The following is a 19935-nucleotide window of genomic DNA, read 5'->3' as shown; positions in this document are numbered from 1 at the left end:
TATCAATTCTTTCATGTTTTTTTAAATACATTTTAACTGTACCTTGGTGTGACAGCAAAAATTAAGAAAAACAACTCTTAATAATAATTTACAAATAGCATGCGAGTGATTTAACTTCATTGTTACCTTAGAGCTATTTATTTTATAAAACAATATCATATGTATTATTGGAAAATAACACCACATGAGAGTTTTCAGATTGGGCTCAAATGTGTAATAATCCATGGACAAAAAATGCTTAACCATTTACTGCATTTTAAATGATGACAGTCCTAATTCTATTCATTTTTGTCAAGCATGACAGTGAAAATACAACATCAAGTCAACAAGTCAATGGACTGCTTTTGCCATTAACATTGCTACCAATCAGTTCATTTAACATAAGAATTCTTCAAGTGAACATCAGTTTGCTCCCAAGGTCGTTTATTTTACTTCCACAACAAAATGACAAATCAAAAATGCAACATAAAGCTATTTCAAGGTTCCTACACCTTTTGCCCAAATAGTTACCATGACATTTCTTGTCATACCTGATAAACGGAAGTAATTGCACTTGCAAAAGTAATCTCAAATCTAAACGTTGAGCACAATTAATGTCATATTCACTTTGGAGAGTGTGTATATATATTATATATATATATATATATATATATATTATATATATATATATATATATATATATATATATATATATATATATATATATATATATATATATATATATATATAAATAAATGTATATAAATGTATATGTATATATAAAATGTGCTTTTCAGAGAAAAAAGATTTAATCTAAATATATAGCCTTCACTTTTTGTCCCTTCATTTAATAAGAACGGAATGGCATGCAAGTTCAGTCTGCTAAATTAGAGGTTTTATATATATATATATATATATATATATATATATATATATATACACATACAAGATATGATCTTCAAATAAAACCAAAACAAACATTAGATGTTGGCCAAAAGTAAACTTTGGTCTGAATAGATATTACATACCACTGACCAAGGCATTAGCAGAAATTGTGTAGTAAGCAAGAACTGATGCCTCAAACCAGCAATTTCAAAAGCAGACCTGTAAACAATGTACAATCACTGGTTCTTCATTTAAAAATGCAGCAGACCTAATTTACCTACAATTATGTAACCTATAAAATAAAATGTAAAATATCTAAAATCGTAAATACCTTTACTAAAGTGCTGATATATTTTGCATTAGAAGTGTCAAAATTGGTTGCTAAGTCCACAAATACAGTCCATTCCATAGGCAAGCAATACTGATAAAATTAGCTTTAACATTTCTAAAAGTTATAGTAAATTTTAGTTTCTGTCATCAGTCAAATTAGTTTTCTTTTAGACAGTTCTTGCTTCTATGAAAGTGTCAGTGAGCTGGCCTTAGTGAGTTGTGTTGCTGTTTTATGTTCATGAACTGTTAATTTTACACACAGTCTCTTGGTCACAACCTCCCAGCAGAGAGCTGTAGTGTTTCTTAACATCCTCATACATGGGCACGGGCTCGCTGAGTCCAGGTAAGGTCAAAGATTTCTCATTGAGTCGCACTCCCATTCGGATCCCCTCTGGACATCTATACAGCACCACCAGCAGGTTGGCAGCGTATGGCGTGATGCGGCCACTTCGAAATACTCTGTTCTGCTGAGTATTAAAGTTAGTCGAGCTGAGAGGAACGTCATCCTTGAACAGATCCAGCAGGGTGAGGAGAGGGATCAGAGTCTCAGCGTGACCAACCTGCACTGTTACAGCCTCTGTTACTGGAACATCTGAGCTGAGAGAGAAGAGACAGAAGAAAAGAGACACAGCATCAAAAACGGCATCTGCCAAGGTGTGACTGGAGGGTTGTGTTTAAGAACACACTCAAAACTGATAGCCCAGTGGTTAGTGTGCCGACATAGTTTAAGTCAGAATTATAAGCCCTTCTGAATAGATTTTAGCCCCCCTGTGTAAAAAAATCCCCAATTTCTATTCCATATTCAACGGAAAGAAGATTTTTTTCAACATGTTCCTATAATTTTTAAAACTAATTTCTATTAACGGATTTATTTTATTTTTGCCATGAAGACAGTACATAATATTTTACTAGATAATTTTCAAGACACTAGTATTCAGTTTAAAGTATAATTTAAAGGCTTAACTAGGTTAATTAGGTTAACTAGGAAAGTTAGAGTAATTAGGCAAGTCATTGTATAATGATGTTTCGTTCTGTAGACAATCGAAAAAAAAATTGCTTAAGGAGGCCAATAATATCGACTTCACAATCGTTTTAAAAAAAATGTATTGCTTTTATTCAAGCTGAAATAAAACAAATAAGACTTTCTCCAGAAGAAAAAATATTGAAGGAAATACTATGAAAAAGTCTTTAAAAAGATTTAGACTTCAACTGTATATCGCAACATAGCTCCGGGTGTCTCGAGTTCAATTTACGGCTTGTGGATCTTTTCCAACCCAGGCTCATTCTGAAAACGTACCTCTATATACATTTCTGGAGTGCACCAAATACGGTGTACACTTTTTGAGATCTCAAATTTCTCTCACGAGTGCCATTTGCACCTGCTCTTCTAGCGTAAATCCACCAGAGGCAGCTGTCGACTGACTGTTTGTTTGACTGACTGACTGACCGACCGACCCACCCAGCCCCTTCCCTAAACTCAACCTACAGTTTAAAAAAATAATCCAGAAAAAGAAAAGCCCTCGTCTGATTTTTACCACGTTTTGAGATTTTACCACATTCTCACCCTGTTGTTTACTTGCTTATTTTATTTTTTGAAGTCTGTTTTGTCTTACCCGCTTTCTGGAACCGTTCTTCACCGCACTCAAACCCCGTCGTCTTGGTCAACTCCTCTCTGCATCGCAAGTCCGCCAACGTACATGGTGAGCTAACTGGACAAACTGGTAACAGTGGGAAAACCGTCCAGAAATGGCGTCATATTGCCCCATAGCGTTTGGTTACGAAACGAAATGAAGCCATACTGTATGTACTTCTGGCTACATAATTCGCGATCTCCAGAAATGTATATAGGACTACGTTTTCACAATGAGCCTATGTTGATCTTTTCCGATCCTGTCCCCCTCCTGTCTCTCCACCTTAATTTCCTGTAAGAAAAGTGTTTGTAAAGGCTGTTGATTAAAGTTTTTGATGTTGTAATTAATGTTCAGTTTCTTTCACAGACTGTTTATTACACTTCAGACCTTAATATATCGCCATGATCCATGAGGATTAATTTACTTTTGCCTGTATTTGTTTTTTTTACTCTCATGTTACAGCATCTTTAATAATAAAAATGGGTATACTTGTCATAACGAGAGACAATTTTTACCTTAATTGGATTCAATACAATTCACCAAAAATATCTAGATAAAAAACAAAACAAGAAACACATAAAACTGTAAAGCTTTGTTTATAATGAGAAATGAGAGAAATATATTTAAAAAGGATTTTACAGTTGATTTTAACAAATAGTTATACTTTAATTCAATAAATAAATAAATTATTCAAATGAGTAGAATAGTAAAAATTTTTAGAAATTATTAAAATCATTATTATTATTATTATTATTTTAAAAGTTTCTTTGAATAAAAGTTTGTAAATGTAAATTAATAGTTGGGTAGTTGAGAAAATGACTATAAATTACAAAAAGGATGTAGTTTTCTTTGCAGCTTGTAAAACATTAAACACTTGTTTCCGTAAAATGTTCACCATAAAAAGTGTCAATTTAGGCAAATTTGTCACTCTAATTAGATAAATAAATAAAAACTCCAACAAGAAAATAAATCATGATATGCCCATTTTCTAGACAAGTCAAAAAAATCGAAATGGGTTGAACTGACATGCAACCCTGTAGGGTCAATTAAGTTACACCAACAATTTAACAGCTCTAAAATGCATGACGTTCAGGATTTATTCAGTTATCTCATATAGCACTTGCCTTTTCTTACAAAGTCCACACACTACTTGAATTACAAACTACTATTTGTTTTTTTTTCCAGCAGATTAAATGACAGTGTGCCTGGGTACATGTACGTCACTGTGAGTTTCTCCCTCCCTGCTGTTTGCCCCCAGATATTATGGAGGAGTGCTCTACAACAACCTTTGCACATGAACAAAGGTGATCTCTGGAAAAAATATATATATAAAACCCACAAAGAGAACGTGGACAGACTATGAGTTCACCACCAAATCGCAATGTTCTGCAGATTGAAGAAATCAGCAATGAACACTAGCTGTCATAAAATCATTCATAATTACACGCTGATTATAAACAGGCCTAGGCAAGTTTTTCTGACGAGGTCATGGTCAGTCATTGCCTCATAATCACAGCCAGTTAAAAGCTGATCGATCACCTGTTATAAACGCTGAACAAACAAAAACTTCAAATGTTGATCAGTTAAGCAACCCTGGCAGAGGGAGGTGGAACTGTGCTGCCTGATAATGTCAGTACAAAGTAATATTATTAAAAGTTTTAAGGGAGTGTTCAGACAGAATCAAATGCTAGATAAACGTGTTTGACTGTTGCCCTCACATTTTCCGTATTACGCCACACTCACAGTACAGTTTGTGCATACAAAATTCTTTCATACGGTGCTGCGAAAAGAGGCAGAATAAAACAAGATGATGCGACTGATAAAATGAGCGATTCCTCCATATTTAATATTTCTGTACAGAGAGATCGCGTTTTGATCTTGATTTTTTCCTTAGCACTAATGATACGAATTAGCAGGTCAGAGTTCACCAAGCTCGGACTTTGGAACACAAAGACATGCAAAATCTCTTACACAAGCTTGCGTTTCCGGTCTGGACCATTCTCATGCTTATGAATGTAAGTCTATGTGGCAAAAAGTACACTGTGACTACAGCTTTATGCAGCATCATGAGCGTGAATGCATTTTAAAATCGTGAAGCTACAATCAACATCAAATTTAAGCGAACAAGCAACAATTTAATACATTTTGAGGTCACCACTTAGTCCTGTTTGAAGCTTTCCTACAGTTAAAGGTGCCCTATAATGAAAATCTGGGTATACCAAGGCATAGTAGAATAATAAAAGATCAGTATCTGGAAATGGGCACACTGTGAGCCTCAAACACCACTGTTTCCTCGTTCTCATGTAAATTCCACGAGTGTAAAACTTCGAAGACAAAACAAACTGTGACGAGACTCACAGGCCATGCCCTCTACATTTGCATGTATGCTTAATTTGGGTCGTTCATCTGGCTTTGACGAGCAGCCATGTCATTAAGCTCTGAGATAATAAAAAAAGCTCTCAGATAATTAAAATGCACACATCATGCTGTGTATGATAAGCAACAACATTTTCTAGTGAAACAACATTGATAAATTTCCTCCCATTTCACTTACTATGTATGTGGGACTTTTATTTTGAAAACACGAGCGGCAAATTGTTTACTGAGTGTTACTGGGCAACGACAGCACGAGACATGTTTCAAATTCACCTCAGGATGCAAAACGTAAGATTTATAGATAACACATTTATTCATCTCCACTCTGAAGAGGCAGATGGTACAGTGTGTTTAGTTACATTTTTTGCTAATTTATCGTGTTTATTGTGAAATTTGATGCGTGTGTTTCAACAAACACACGTAGACTGCTGAATGCAGAGGTTGATATTTATTACTGGCTGTGTTTTCTGTGACTGTAGAAGACTGTCAAAGAAAACATTTGACTGTTCAAAATACAGCGCGATACATCTCTATCACTCTCTTTTGTGAAGTTTAATTATAATTTAGCCTTTATCCACAACAGATATGGTGAGCAAAATAGGTTAACGTTACTCTGATTGGCTTTATATTTGTTCGTGTTCAGCGTACATCATGCTGTATGTTTGTTTGTGTCTGAAAGAGTGGCACATCAGAGGGGAGCTCATTAATATTCAAGGCACGAGCCATATATGGTCAATCTTGGACCTTCTGATTCTATGGGTATTTTATAGAGTAATAAATGAGCTTATAAAACTGTTTCTGGAGATTTTTTTTTTACTTACTGAAGCCATAAACCTATTATAGATATCAGAGAACTATTTAACTTATTAAACCAATGCAGTATATGGCACCTTTAAGAATATCACATACAGTTGCATACTGTATATTCTGAACCAAAGTGTAAAGAAATTTGAGGAATAACAAAGAGGAAAAAAACAGAGGACACTTTAAGATTCATTCTATTTATAAATCTTACTGTTAATCAGTAAGTTTAATCTGGTGGTAACATGTAAATATCTAACAAACACTTTTAACTGGCACAGTATAACTTTCTGGTTTTGATGATGTTCTAAAGTGACTGAAACAGCAAGTTGTTTGGACAACAAGGATAAATGGAAAGGTAAAACAGTTCCTTAAAGCTGAAAACACTGAAATAATGAAATGGCACTCCAGAGTCCTGATCTAAACCAGATTAAAACAGTATGGCTAAGAAACCACCTTTGAGGACAAAACCCTAACAACTGTCTTGAAATATCATCATATTCGTATACTGTATATTATACTACTGTATAAGTCTTTAGGTACAGAAACCATACATGGAAAGCATTGTATAAGCAAAATGATTGACTCTGGTCCATGAAGTTATGGTAGCATTACCACCTCAAATGTGCATTATTTTATAACATTTTAACAGTTCATCATCAGCTATTCAAATTCAATTTATTTGCACTGTGACAGTTCAACTAAACTATCTGAAATCCCAGCATTATAAAAACAGAAATGACTCTGACCATTATCTAAGTTATTAGACAATACCACCTTGAATATTCAAGCCAAGAATTTAGTTTGATCAGGGACTTTCCTAACAATCCACATTATCTTATTTCAACTGATGGAGTATCATCTTATTTCCTGCCTGTTTTCTTCATTTTTGCATGGATTTAATTTAAAAAAGATGCTTAGATGTGAAACAAAACTAAATGTAAAAGAAAAAAATAATGAAAAGACAGCCAGATTAGCATCAAGATGAAAATGAAAACCTGTTTGGTCAGGAAATAAACATTAAAAGACCAACTGACAAAAAGTTTAAATTCCAATAACTCAAAGTCATGCTATTGCAAACTCTTGACCTATTTTTCACTGTGAAACATAAACTGAGAGGTTTCGTATAATGTTCAAGCTGCACTTTTTAAGTAATATTTTGATATTTGATCAGATTAACTGATTACAAGTGAAATTAAAAGGCTTTTTAAAAAATCTATTTTAAATAAACCCTGTATTTTGAACTCTCCATTTATTAATAAAAATCTATAAAACATAATCACAGTTTCCACAAAAATATAGAATTTCTGAAATTAATTACATTTTTTAAACACAAAAAGAAATCCATTATTTAATATTGAGATATTGTTTTTCTTTTTATACAATCTCATCCTTGTTGAATAGCAGCCTAACTATAAATCAAACAAGTAGCTTTGTGTGAAGAAATTTACAGTAGGGAATACATCCAAAATCCTTAAATAAAATGATGCTACATTTTAAGCAATGATTATCAAACACTTTCTTTACATGAACAGCAGCAGCCAAGACATTATATTTTGAACAGCAAGAGGGTAAATAAATGATGACATTAATTCATTAATCAAAAAGCAGTACACGCTGCCAAGCATTCAACTCGTGCCTGCCAAATGCAGAAAAGTAAATGCGCAAGTTTAAGGACACGTATACATACACTACAGTACGTAATAATGTATCCCCTCATGCATCTAGTTTTATGACACACATCCCCCACACCCAAGTTTGCTTAACTTTCAGAATGGCATTCAAACATAGAAAAGGATGTCTAACAGACTCAAGAGAATAAATGGGAGGATTGCTAAATATTACACAAGACAATTATATCATAGTAGTTCCTGTTCAGATGCTGTGTAATGCGCAGTGCACGTGACGTTGTATTTGTAGTATGATGCTGTTTCGGCTGTACGTGTAAATTTAACAAACTTTTTTTACGCTCGACTGCTCTTAAATAGAGATACTATTGGCTAGACAAACTCTCTCTCTCTCTCTCTCTCTCTCTATGGTTACATATACACATAGTGATTAGGATTTAGAGCAATGTTTACTGTAGTAACAGTTTTGACGTTTAGTAACAGACAAGCGTGGATCAAACAATGGATTGAAAGCAAAGTCAAAGTCAATGCCCTTCTTGTGATGGCCTTGAGTAATGCCTGGAACCAAAGTGACATCACCATTGTAAATGTTTTTATTATATTTATATTAGATATTTTTTGATCAGGTAATACCCAAACTTCCTGCACATTTTCCACATCTGTGAAAGGCTGACTGCTGTTAGTAGTAGAGACTCCGCTTGTCTCTCAATTTCAAAAATGGCATAAGTGTGATTATAAAAAAATAACTATAAATGAAAAAATAATTAACACAGTGTCAAGAAATGTTTCTGTGCATACCAGAGTCGAAAAGAAAAATCAGAGTAAATTAAAAACATGCATTCAAAGCAATCGAAATGATTACGTACACAATCTAATTATTAAATATTACACACTTTCAAACAAGAATAAAAGTGAATGAAATGAATGAATGAATAACAAATATAACTAAATACCCTTGTTTGTTCACATTGTTTGAATGTACTTGTTTCCTTTATTTTTATATGTATTATTGTAACTATAAATATCCTACAAAATCATAATCACACACTCTCGTTAAACCCATATAACATTCATTTAAGCACATATTCAGTACTTGTATATTGGTTTTCCAGATGTGGTGTTAAAGAAATTGTGTAACACTAACATGAATGGTTAGGACCATAGACTGTAAAATATATGGACGGAGCATCCGTGACGTCACCCATAGGTTTCTGAACACTGCAAAAGAAGCTACTAGTAGGCGCGGCCAACCGTCGCCATTTTGTTCGCGTGTCATCGCACCCACGGCGGGATACCAAACAAGGGCAAAGAGGCGGAGAGTGGGCGGAGCTACAGACATGTGTTTTCACTTTGCTTAGACCTGGCAGACAGACTTTACTTTGGGAGAAACGCTTAATACTTTATTACCTGCGACTCGTTTGTGTTCTGACCACATGTGCTTGGCTGTGCACTATATCAATAAAGTGTTTAGACTTTTAAAAACACTGTAGTAATACATTGAGCCACTAAACATTGTTCTTATGACGTTTTTCTACAGGAGGAAAACGCGAAATTCTTCCAAACACTTTAAATATAGTCTGTGTTAGTAAATGCAAGACTATTCATGAAATCCAGCATAACACTGTATGATAACGCTTCAGATGACTGTTCAAGAGCCTACAGCTAATCAATCTGTCACATTCTGGAGTGCTTTACGGGTCAAAAGAAAAATATTAATGATAAATGATCTTAAATAAAACAAATACATTTATAGAGATGGTATACAAGTTTATAATTTTACTCGCATGGGAAACGAGGCCACGTGAATGGTTTGTGAGCACAATTAAGTGCACACAGCATCCCATATCATCTGATAATTGTAAGAAATAAGTCCAAAAGGCAGCTGACTGTGTAAAGCCACAAAAAACAAAACAAAACTACGATGAATATGCTGAGATCAGTGGCTAATCTGCCGGATTCAGCTGAGGTGAAGTGACGGCGACCAGCGAGACCTAGCTGTCACTCAAGTGGCCACACCCTTAATTATGCAAACTTAATATAACCTAATATGAAGGAAATGGATGAGTTATAAAAAAATTCACCCCCCTCACAGTTGTCATGGAGGGTAATAATAGCTATATGAACCAAAATCGTTCTTTGTACCAGGCTGTAAACACCTTTTTTTCTGCTGTAAAGTTGGCCATTCTAACAGTGGGCTCAATTGCAACTTGCTCTATTATGGAGCCAGGACTAGCGGAATTTTGATGAATTGCAGTTTCATTTACTTCCGTATTGGCCTCCCGAGGGAGAGCGGGAGGTTGCCGCTTGGTTAGGACACATTGAAGGACACAAAAATATGAAGCAGCAGAACCATTTTGAACAACTGTACTAATAAATGTGTGTGAGTGTATGTGCGTTTTAGCACCAATTAAGCATATTAGAATGATTTCACTGATGAAAACTACAGCTTTGTCATCGTAGGATTAAATTGAATATAAAAAATATATAAAAAATACATTTGTAATTCCATTTAAGTACATTTTAAAACATATTGGGTTGAAAAATCTAAAGAATATGAAACATTAACTGTATCAGTATCTGTGCATCCTTATTAAAAAAAGTCAAGACTGCAATTTCTTACTATGATTTTGTAAAATTAAATTATTTCAATTTCAATAATTTATTTTATTTTTGTAAAACAAAATAATCCATTTCGCATTCACTTTAAAAAGTCAGATACAGATATCTTAAAATTTTCACTCTATTTTCTTCTAGGTTTTCACTCTCACTGCTGAACTATGCAAAACTTTTCACAATGCAGACTGTACCTGCTGATCCTTTCCAATGAATTCTCAGCCACAATAGCTGAGAATGCAGACTTTCTACTCTTCCTCAGAAACATGAGCTCTTTTGTGTGAAACAAAACTTACTTTTAGTTATTTTCCCACCAAGGCCATTGTTAAACAAAAGTAAAGTATTTTACATTTAAGTGGAATATGTTCCTTATATGTGTTCTGCAAAGATGAGAGAAAAGTGACAGTGATCTTACTTTATCTGGTCAACAACCCGGTCAAGTCGATAGAAAAGATCATGGAAGAGGATGCAGCTGGACTTGCTGTTTATGTCATGTCCGTAGCTTCGTTTCCAGTACTGTTTTAGGTCATTGGAGTACTCCATCACCTTTAGAGACACAACACAGAGTCTTCATGCATATGCAGGTGCACCGAAAGTGTAAATTTAGAATCAGCCACTGTGTCATTACACTAACATTATAGAATTAACTAATATTATGCCTTGAAAAAAATTAAGGTAGGTAAGATTTTTAAAATATTTTTGGATGAAGACTTATGCTCACCCTAGCTGCATTCATTTGCTTAACAATACTGAGCTACCGAGCTTTTAATATTTAAAAATAAATAAAAAAAATTAATAAGTGAAAAATTATTATGAAAATAAATAAATACAAATAAATAAAAACACACATGTATATACTTTAAATAACCTTAAAGCATAACACATAATTAAATAAAAATATTGTTAAAACACCTGTAAAAATGAATAAAGAAACATTATTTTAGTTCAAAATATATATTATAATTTAAAATAACTGTAATTATCTTGAAAGGTTACAGTGGACCAACTTTGGCCCGCAGGCCCTAGTTTGGGCATCCATCCCATCTGAGAAGAGAGGGAGGATCATGGGGAATGTTTAGACACTGTCTTTTCAAATCGAATGTAAACTTTTATTTAATTGTTAAAAGCTAATTGAAATTGCAGAGGACTTTGGTGAGCAAATCAAGGCAAAGGCAGATTTAGCATTGAACTTCATTGTTATGTTTCTATTGCAATAGGTTATCGTTCTAAAAGTTATACTGCATAAGTTCATATGATTAGTATTAGTAATTGTTTTTATTTATTTTTACATATCATGAAATAAATTTAAATACTACCCATGGCAACATATGGCCGATTTACATATCGGCCCACGGCTCATAATGATATTTGGTTTTTGGCCCTTTATATGAAAAGGTTTGGGCACCCCTAGTCTATATAAATAAATAATATACCCTAATAATGTATACCCTAATAATAATAATAAATACCCTAATAAACCCTAACCCTCTCTGGAATCGTCAAAACAAATCTCAGATAATAATAGAAAAAAATTATCTGGTCAGATAAACCTACATTCAAGCCTCATGTCTGGAGGAAACAGGGCATCAATTGACACCAGCAGAAATACCATCTCATCAGTAGGCCCACACGGAATCTGCATGCGCAGAATTCTGCAGATTTTCCGCAGATTTTCACAGAAATCCGCAGATTTTTAGCCCATCATTAATTCTGTTTATTTACTTGTGAAAATCTGTATTTATTCAGTTTTTAAGTTAATTACAGTAATATTATTGACTAATATGAAAATGTTCATCTGATGTATGTACAATGCAGTTTGTACAGTAATAATTTATGTCTTTTAGTAGATATATTATATGAGAGACTTGCTTTGTTTACCAAATAAAGTTAATCTAATTGGATTTGCATTTTAAACATTAAATAAAAGTTAAAAAGATATATTTTTTTATTAAGGTTTTAGTTATGATACTCCCAAAATAATTCCGCAGAAATCCGCAGATTTTTACCAAAATTCTCCGCAGAAATAGCAAAAAACGTCCGCAGATTCCATCTGGCCCTACCCATCAGTGAAGCATGATCAAAGCAGAATCCCGCATTGAGGATGTTTGTCAACAAGAGGAACTGTTGCAACTGTCAGTTAAACACAGCAAAAGATATCCTTAAAGGGATAGTTCACCCAAAAATGAACATTAACTCACCATTTACCATCCCTCAATCGATTCAAACCTTTGTATCATGTTTTCTTCAATTAAACAATAAAGAAGATGTTTTGAAGAAAGATGAAAACATGTAACCATTGAGTTGCATAGTAGGATAAACAAAGTCAACAATTACAGGTTTCCAACATTTTTCAAAATATCTTCTTTTGTGTTCAACAGAAGAAAGAAACCCATAAATGTTTGAAACAAATATAGGGTGAGTAAATGATGACAGAATTTTCATTTAAGGGTGGATTGTCCATTTAATAGGCTTCTTTAGTAGTGCTCAGAACCACAGACTGAGATGAAAATTCATCTTTTAATATGACAGTCGTCTTAAACACAGCCAACATAATGCAGAAGTGGCTTAAGGATGACTATGTGAATGTCTTTGGACTCATGGACATTTTTGTAGAAACTTGAAAATCGCCTGATCATCATCATCATCCTCTATCCAAGATGAGAGAAGCTTGTTGTCACATCATACCCAAAAACACTTGAGGCTGTATTCACTCCCAAAGGTGAGTCAACTGGGTTAAGGGTATAAATACTTCACCAATGTAAATAATTCAGTTTGTCCATTGTAGTAAAATTGCAAAGCTGTCATGACTCTTTTTGCTTTTTTTTGTTTTGTTTTGTTTTTTGCTTTGTCATGATGAAATGTGGACTGTAGATTTACATAGGGAAAAGAAAAAGCTATTTAATATCATGCTGCAACAAAAATATGACCAAAAAATTGCTTAAATTCCCAAATATAGGCTAATAATGCTGCTAAATCATAATCTTCCCAAAGGCAAAGAAGGATTTTAGCTATCACTATGGGGATATAAATATGTTTATTCTGATTAATATATTTCAGTAACATTTAGAAACAAGTCATTAGACTAACATTAGGAATTAGACTAATATTATGCCTTTTAAAAATTAGGGTAGGAACGCTTTGTTTAATGTTTTTCTATAAAGTCTCTCATGTTTGCCAAGGCTTTATTATCGCAAACAGTTTAATTATTGTTATTATTTGTATTATTTTTTAAATTTGGTATGTATGGAGTTTTCATTATAAAGCTAATGAAGAAATCTTGATATGTTTAAAGAAAATATTCTAGAATAAATGTGGACAAACAGGAAAAACTGCTCAGTTCCAGTACCTGTGCATCTACTTCATCAAAGAGTTGGCACCAGGGTGAGTTCACACTGAGAATGGCAAATTCATATGCACACAGGTAAAACGCTGCTTCCACTGAATCTGCAAAGTAAATATAAAGTATCATTGGTTGTGGCATTAGACAGTAAAACGTATGTCTTTTTTGGAAGAAAATCTATATATATTAAAATAGACAAAATCTGAATATTTGACTTAAGCAGAGATGCTGAAAGTAGGGCCCGCGGGCCAAAATTGGCCCATTGTAACCTTTGATTTGGCCCACCATCCCATCTGAGAGGAGAGTGAGTATGATGGAGAAGGTTGGGGCGAATGCCTTTAACACAGAGATCGTCATTTCTAATTTGACGTAACCTTTTTGTTTGTTTTATTACTGAGCTATGAGTAAAGCAAACAGAAAATAATTTTTTAATTAAATATAAATGAATCAGATTTTATAAAAATGTAAATACTGTTACTCGACGGATAGAGAACTACGCAGAAGACATCGCCAAGCAAATCAAGGCAAAAACTAGAGTAATTTTCTTATAAATTAGATTGTTTTGTTTTACCTGTAATAAATTCATTATAAAATTAACAAAAACTGTATTGGTTAATATAAAGCAATGTTTTATAGTCATATTTAAACTTTATTAAATAAATCAGGAAATTACCCATGGTAAATTACCCAATCTATACTTACCTTCCGCCCACTAGCCTTGATCAAGTTTGGTTTTTGGCTCTTCATAAGAAACAGTTTGGCCACCCCTGGACTAAAGGTATGAAAATCTTTCTTTCTATTGTTGGGTCAAAGACTGCCATCTAACGGTCAGATTATAAATTGCAGTAGATTCAATGTGCAAATTCTTTACCTCTCTCATAATCTCTTACTGTTTATTGATATCCAACTGCTGATACAGCAGATCAAGAGAGCAACCCTGACCTCTAAACTCTGCAAGTAAATTCTGCTTCATCAGCTCTGTAGAATGTTTTTCTTGCTTTCTCAGTTATAAAATTCTGCAATTTAAAATTGACAAACTGTTTCCAATCATGTTCAACAAATAATCTAATTTACATGCATTGTAAGCTCATTGCTATTCTGTTAGACAGTAAAATGTAGCCAAAGAAAAAAATCTGCATACATAGTTTGCATTTTCAGCATACAGCTCCATATTTTGATACAAAGTTTTCACATTCTAAAGGTGCAGTGTGTAAATTTGACACCCAGTGGTTGCCAGATTGATGACCAACAGGAGTAAGTCTGAAGGCTGATTTAAATCTTGTTCTATGCAAAAGCAACGCCATGCAATAGAAGCAATATTCTCCAAATTAAATGGAGTTTTTGTTTTAACCAACACCGATATATATTGATATATTAGAAAAGGCTTCTATTTCTTGCAGCTGAACAACAGAAGACTGACATGATCACCTCAGGTACACCTCATGTGCTTTATTCAGTGTTAAATGCTAATAATGTGAGTTTAAATGCCATTTTACACAGCATTTATTACCATACTACTGAAAGCAGCAGCAGATAGCTACCTCAGCTCTTGAAAATAAAATAAACCGTTTGCAATTGAACTTCAGAACTGTGACTTAAAATAAATAACATCAGTGATTCAGCCTGTTTATTTAATAATGTTAAATTATTATTATAAAGTTCAATTAGATTATAAACCTTACCATTTCATGATTGAGTACATATTCCGTGCTTCTGAATGGCTGTATTTACATTTCTGAACGTGGAACTCTGAATTTGCATCTCATTTCGGGGCTGCTACTGTCCACCGGAGGTCGCATTACAGTTGTGGGCGCAGGCTTTGTCTTTCTGAATGAATGAAATATGCTGTTTTCTATCATGGCAACCCGGGGTGCAGAAATATATTTCAGCATTGTTTTACAGATAAACAAGAATTTCTCACTTATCATGTTTTCTTTTAAATATCTCCAAACGTATTATGGTCTTTTTATGCTTTAGAAGAATCAAAAACTTACATACAGCACCTCAAAATAAGAAATTAAAAATTAAATGAAACATTGAATTCTTATGAAGCAAATATCTGAGCATTATTTACAATGTTATAACCAATCAAAGGACCCTTATGTATCATCAGGAGCCATGGGTATTATTTTTAACCATTTGAGCTAAAAATCATGTTTAATGCTTTCCTGAAAAGAAAAGAATCTCTTGGTGGCCCTAAAGGGAGTCAGATAACAGTTGACATTTCTTTTTGTATTATTAGATGAATTGTCTCCTATAGTGCACATACTGTACACTGTAGATTAATGGACTGCAGCCTCTGGATTTCAACTGCATCTTAAAGTGTTTATATTTTCTTTTAACAAATCTTGCTCCGTATAAACAAACTTTTGGAACAGAATGCTTCAAATGTAAACTATGCCTGTGGATGCATTTTGTTTTCCAACAGATTAGCAATCTGAGCTGATTTGCATGAAGCTTTACACGTATAATCATTTTAGTTGAATATCTGAAAAGACAAACAACGCTGGAGGTTTTAGTCTTTAGTCGAAGTTCTGTCTTTAGTTTTGCATGTAAACATGTTTATTTTATAACCGAGCTGAGGTTGGCCTTACAAGAATTTGGGAAGAAAGAGTGAGTAATAATATACTGATGTGGAAAGTTTTGTGGTTGTGGTTGCATGAGTGTAGCATTTACAGGGAACTGAATTTGCCACATCTATTCTGAAATTGGAGACGACACAACAGCTCTTCCCACAAAACCGCATCAGTAGGTTCCCCAGTGTACAGTTAGATTTCGTATTCGGTTTTGTTTTGGCGTTTGTGACTGACCATCATTGATGCTGGAGTACGGGACATCCAGCCTGTCAGCCATTTTCTCCATCACTCTCTTCATCTCGGGGCCTTCATTAAAATGCTTCACTTCTTCCAAGGCACTCTTGTTGTTCTCCACTTCTTTTACAAACCGCTCACACTGGTCAAAGTAACGCATTAAAGCGTCATTCAATTCAGGCTCCAATTCAACTGCAGAATAAACAAAAAAAGTTTAAGAAAAATTTTATTGCAAAATGCTGCTTTGTATAACTATGATTAAATCACAAAATGAATTAATCAAAATCCTTCATGTCCTGCATTTGTCTACATGTTTACCAACAAGTTTCTTTGTTTAAATGTGAACTGCATATAATATATAGTGTAGTACACTACCTCACTAAAATCTTGTTGCCTATCCAAGTTTTAGGAGCAACAAATAATAACTTGACCTCTAGTTGATTATTTGGTATCAGAAGTGGCTTATTTGAAAGGCAAAGGCCTCTAGATTAGGCTTATTTAACCAAAATAAAATATGATTATGCCTTTTAATTATTTAATTAGGACAGTATTTTGACTTTAGACAGAAGTCTTGTCACTTAACAGAAATAATGTACAGTATAGAATATAAAGTCATGATGTAGTGGAAAAATAATGAATATTGTGTATGACTCCCATGAGCTTGGAGGACTGCATCCATACATCTCTGCAGTGACTCAAATAACTTATTAATAAAGTCATCTGGAATGGCAAAGAAAGGGTTCTTGTTGAACTCCCAGAGTTCATCAAGATTCTTTGGATTCATTTTCAATGCCTTCTCCTTTATCTTACCCCATACATGCTCAATAATGTTCATATCTGGTGACTGGGTTGGCCAATCCTTTAGCACCTTCTTTGCTTTCAAGAACTTTGATGTGGAGGCTGAAGTATGAGGAGTGCTATCCTGTGGTTTGTAACATAATGGAGAACACAAATGTCTTGATACCTCAGGCTGTTGATGTTGCCATCCACTGTGCAGTTCTCTCTCATGCCCCCATACTGAATGTTACCCCAAACCATGATTTTTCCTTCACCAAACTTGACTGATTTATGTGAGAATCTTGGGTCCATGTGGGTTCCATTAGGTCTTCTGCAGTATTTGTGATGATTGGGATGCAGTTTTACATATGATTCATCGAAAAAATCTACCTTCTGCGACTTTTCCAAATTATCAACTAGAAATCATGTTATTATTCGTTGCTCTTACAACTGGGAATATGGTAAAGACTTTTAAAGACTTTTGTCAGGTAGTGTATATGTTTTGGCTGTTAGTGGAAATCTTGGACGTCTAAGAAAAGCCCTCAACGAAATTAGTCAACAAATATACAGGAATGAATGACTATGTGAACTTTAGATGTCTATTAGAAAAACAAACATCTAAAAATTGTTTGGTGGGATTGTTGGAGAGCCACATAAGCATATTTGAGTTTTTAGATCAAATTTGTTTATGCCTCCTTAGGGTACTGTTGGTAAATGAAACATGACTACTTCAAATGTTTTTTATTCTAAATGCTGTGTCTGCCATCATTGCATACACATTAGTGTAGAGCAAATGACAAACGGTAATGATATCAATGAATGTATAAATGGGTCAAAGACAAGATGTCTTGGTTTGGTGTCCACATCAAATTACAAATATTCTTAAACATAGCTGTGAATAAAGCAAAAGCATTTGCTCTTTTTAAAATATCATTGCTTTCAAAACAATTGAGATTAAAGGGATGAATTTTTGATGCTTCTTAAAGCATGAAACAAAAAAGGTGTAACAGAATAAGTATTAACTGCATTAAAATCAAGCAGATCTTCATTTTCTCTTCATTGAGTTTACTGCTGTTGGTGAGAAACATTGCAAGAAATCATATATGAGAGCTCAGAATCAGATTAACAGACGTTCATTCTGGGAAACAGTGATTTTACAGTGTGGCATGCAGATGATTCAGTGCTTGCGGTAACTGCAGGATCTTTATGCATTACCTGCTATTTTGAGTCCTGTCATTAGTCCCTCTCTGAAAGCGATGGTACTGTTCACACACCTGTGCTTGGAGCTGGTAATCAGTTTCACGCGTTTACCATGCACATTTTCCCCATTCAGCAAAGAGGGGAACCATTTGATAAGTCTCTGCGCCAGGTGCTTGTGATCCTCACGGCCCTTTTCCACCAGTCTGCCGTCCATCTCATCCGTGTACCACATCTTCCACTGAGACTTGATTTCTGACAAACAGGTTAAGTCGTCCGTCGCGTTAAGCTTCACCAAATCGTAAAATTCCCGCATCTTCTGGATGTTTTTGGTGGTCGGGAACCTCGTCCCGTGCCTGATTATAGCTGTTAAATGAATCTCGCTACATTTCGGGGAAGGCAGCGTTACGAGGGATTTGTTTATGGCTAAAATGTCGTCGATTAACCACGAGTTAACGTCCTCATAGCGACCCTTGGTGCCAAAATACCTGGCGATCGCTGGTATGCTGGGTTTTGTGGATGAGTGGAGGCTGCATGAGGACATAAACGCCCAGTAACTTATAACGAGGTGAAAAAGAACAAAACATATTGTCGTTACCACTTGTTTGACCATATTTGTGTTTTGGTTGCTCGGCGTCTCCTCTCCGTTGCCTGGTTTTGCGCAACTGAAATGTGAGTCATTTCACTAGATTTCAGTCACTCTTACAGACTGCTGTTTACGGATGTTTACACACCGAGGACCTTGGTGATGTTGGCCAAACAGCAGCTTTCCCTGTTTTCTGCCGTATGTGCATCTGTACCATTCTTTACAAAATGAAATGTTGGAAATGTTCATTAGAAAATATTTTACGGCCATTAAAAATGTTTTTTTTTTTTTTATTAAACTAAATATATATTTAATACGTTTTACCCCATTTCCACACCTGAAAAAAACATAAACTCTATCACCTGAATGCACTGTAAATACTCAATCTAGTAATCTAGCATGGTTGCCGTATGAGCATATTTTATCAGGGAGGTTCTGCCGAGCGGGATTTTATCATTACGTTATTTTATTTATTTTGTTGTTATTTTTATGTATTTATTTTATTGGAACGTTCAACAAGAGTACAAAAATATACAGAAAATGTATAAAACCTATAACACTAACAAACAGACAACAGAACACAACAAAAAGAGAAACAAAAGATGCCAGGGGTAATATAAATTACAATAGATCACTTTAAATCTATTTTAAAGCAAGGTCACAGTGATGCATAAAAACTCAGAAAATACAGTCAGCTGGGTATTATAAAAAAGAGACTGTAATACCGTAAGATTCACATATCTCGTTACGTTATTGAATATTTCAATTTTAGCCTAGTCACATCACTCACACCAGCTTAACTTTTGAAATGCATTTTTTGTATTAAACTATATTTGACGACTTGTAAAAATAAATTATATTCTAAAGAATTAGTGCAATAAAGATAGAAAACCAAAAACGTATAGAAAAATACAATTTTAGTCGTATCATCTTAGATTTGCTGTCGGCAGGGGGTGCTGTAGCACTCTCAGGGCCCCTAGTT

At 34.3% G+C, this 19935-nt stretch overlaps 1 protein-coding gene across 1 annotated transcript; it reads right to left on the bottom strand.

Annotated features, from left to right (window-relative positions):
• Positions 1 to 755: 755 nt before the first annotated feature.
• minpp1a (multiple inositol-polyphosphate phosphatase 1a) lies at positions 756 to 19116 on the bottom strand. Its single transcript, XM_056477306.1, has 5 exons — positions 18386 to 19116; positions 16394 to 16585; positions 13590 to 13687; positions 10659 to 10789; positions 756 to 1791 (listed from the first exon to the last, which is right to left on the bottom strand). Exons 1-5 carry the CDS (start codon positions 18978 to 18980, stop codon positions 1431 to 1433), a joined length of 1377 nt encoding a protein of 458 aa, XP_056333281.1. The 5' UTR covers positions 18981 to 19116; the 3' UTR covers positions 756 to 1430.
• Positions 19117 to 19935: the final 819 nt, after the last annotated feature.

The sequence above is a fragment of the Danio aesculapii genome, chromosome 17 (genome assembly GCF_903798145.1).
Source record: "Danio aesculapii chromosome 17, fDanAes4.1, whole genome shotgun sequence".
Lineage (NCBI taxonomy): Eukaryota > Metazoa > Chordata > Actinopteri > Cypriniformes > Danionidae > Danio > Danio aesculapii.
Note: the sequence above shows the minus strand (reverse complement) of the source record. Positions and strands in the feature narration are given on the sequence as shown.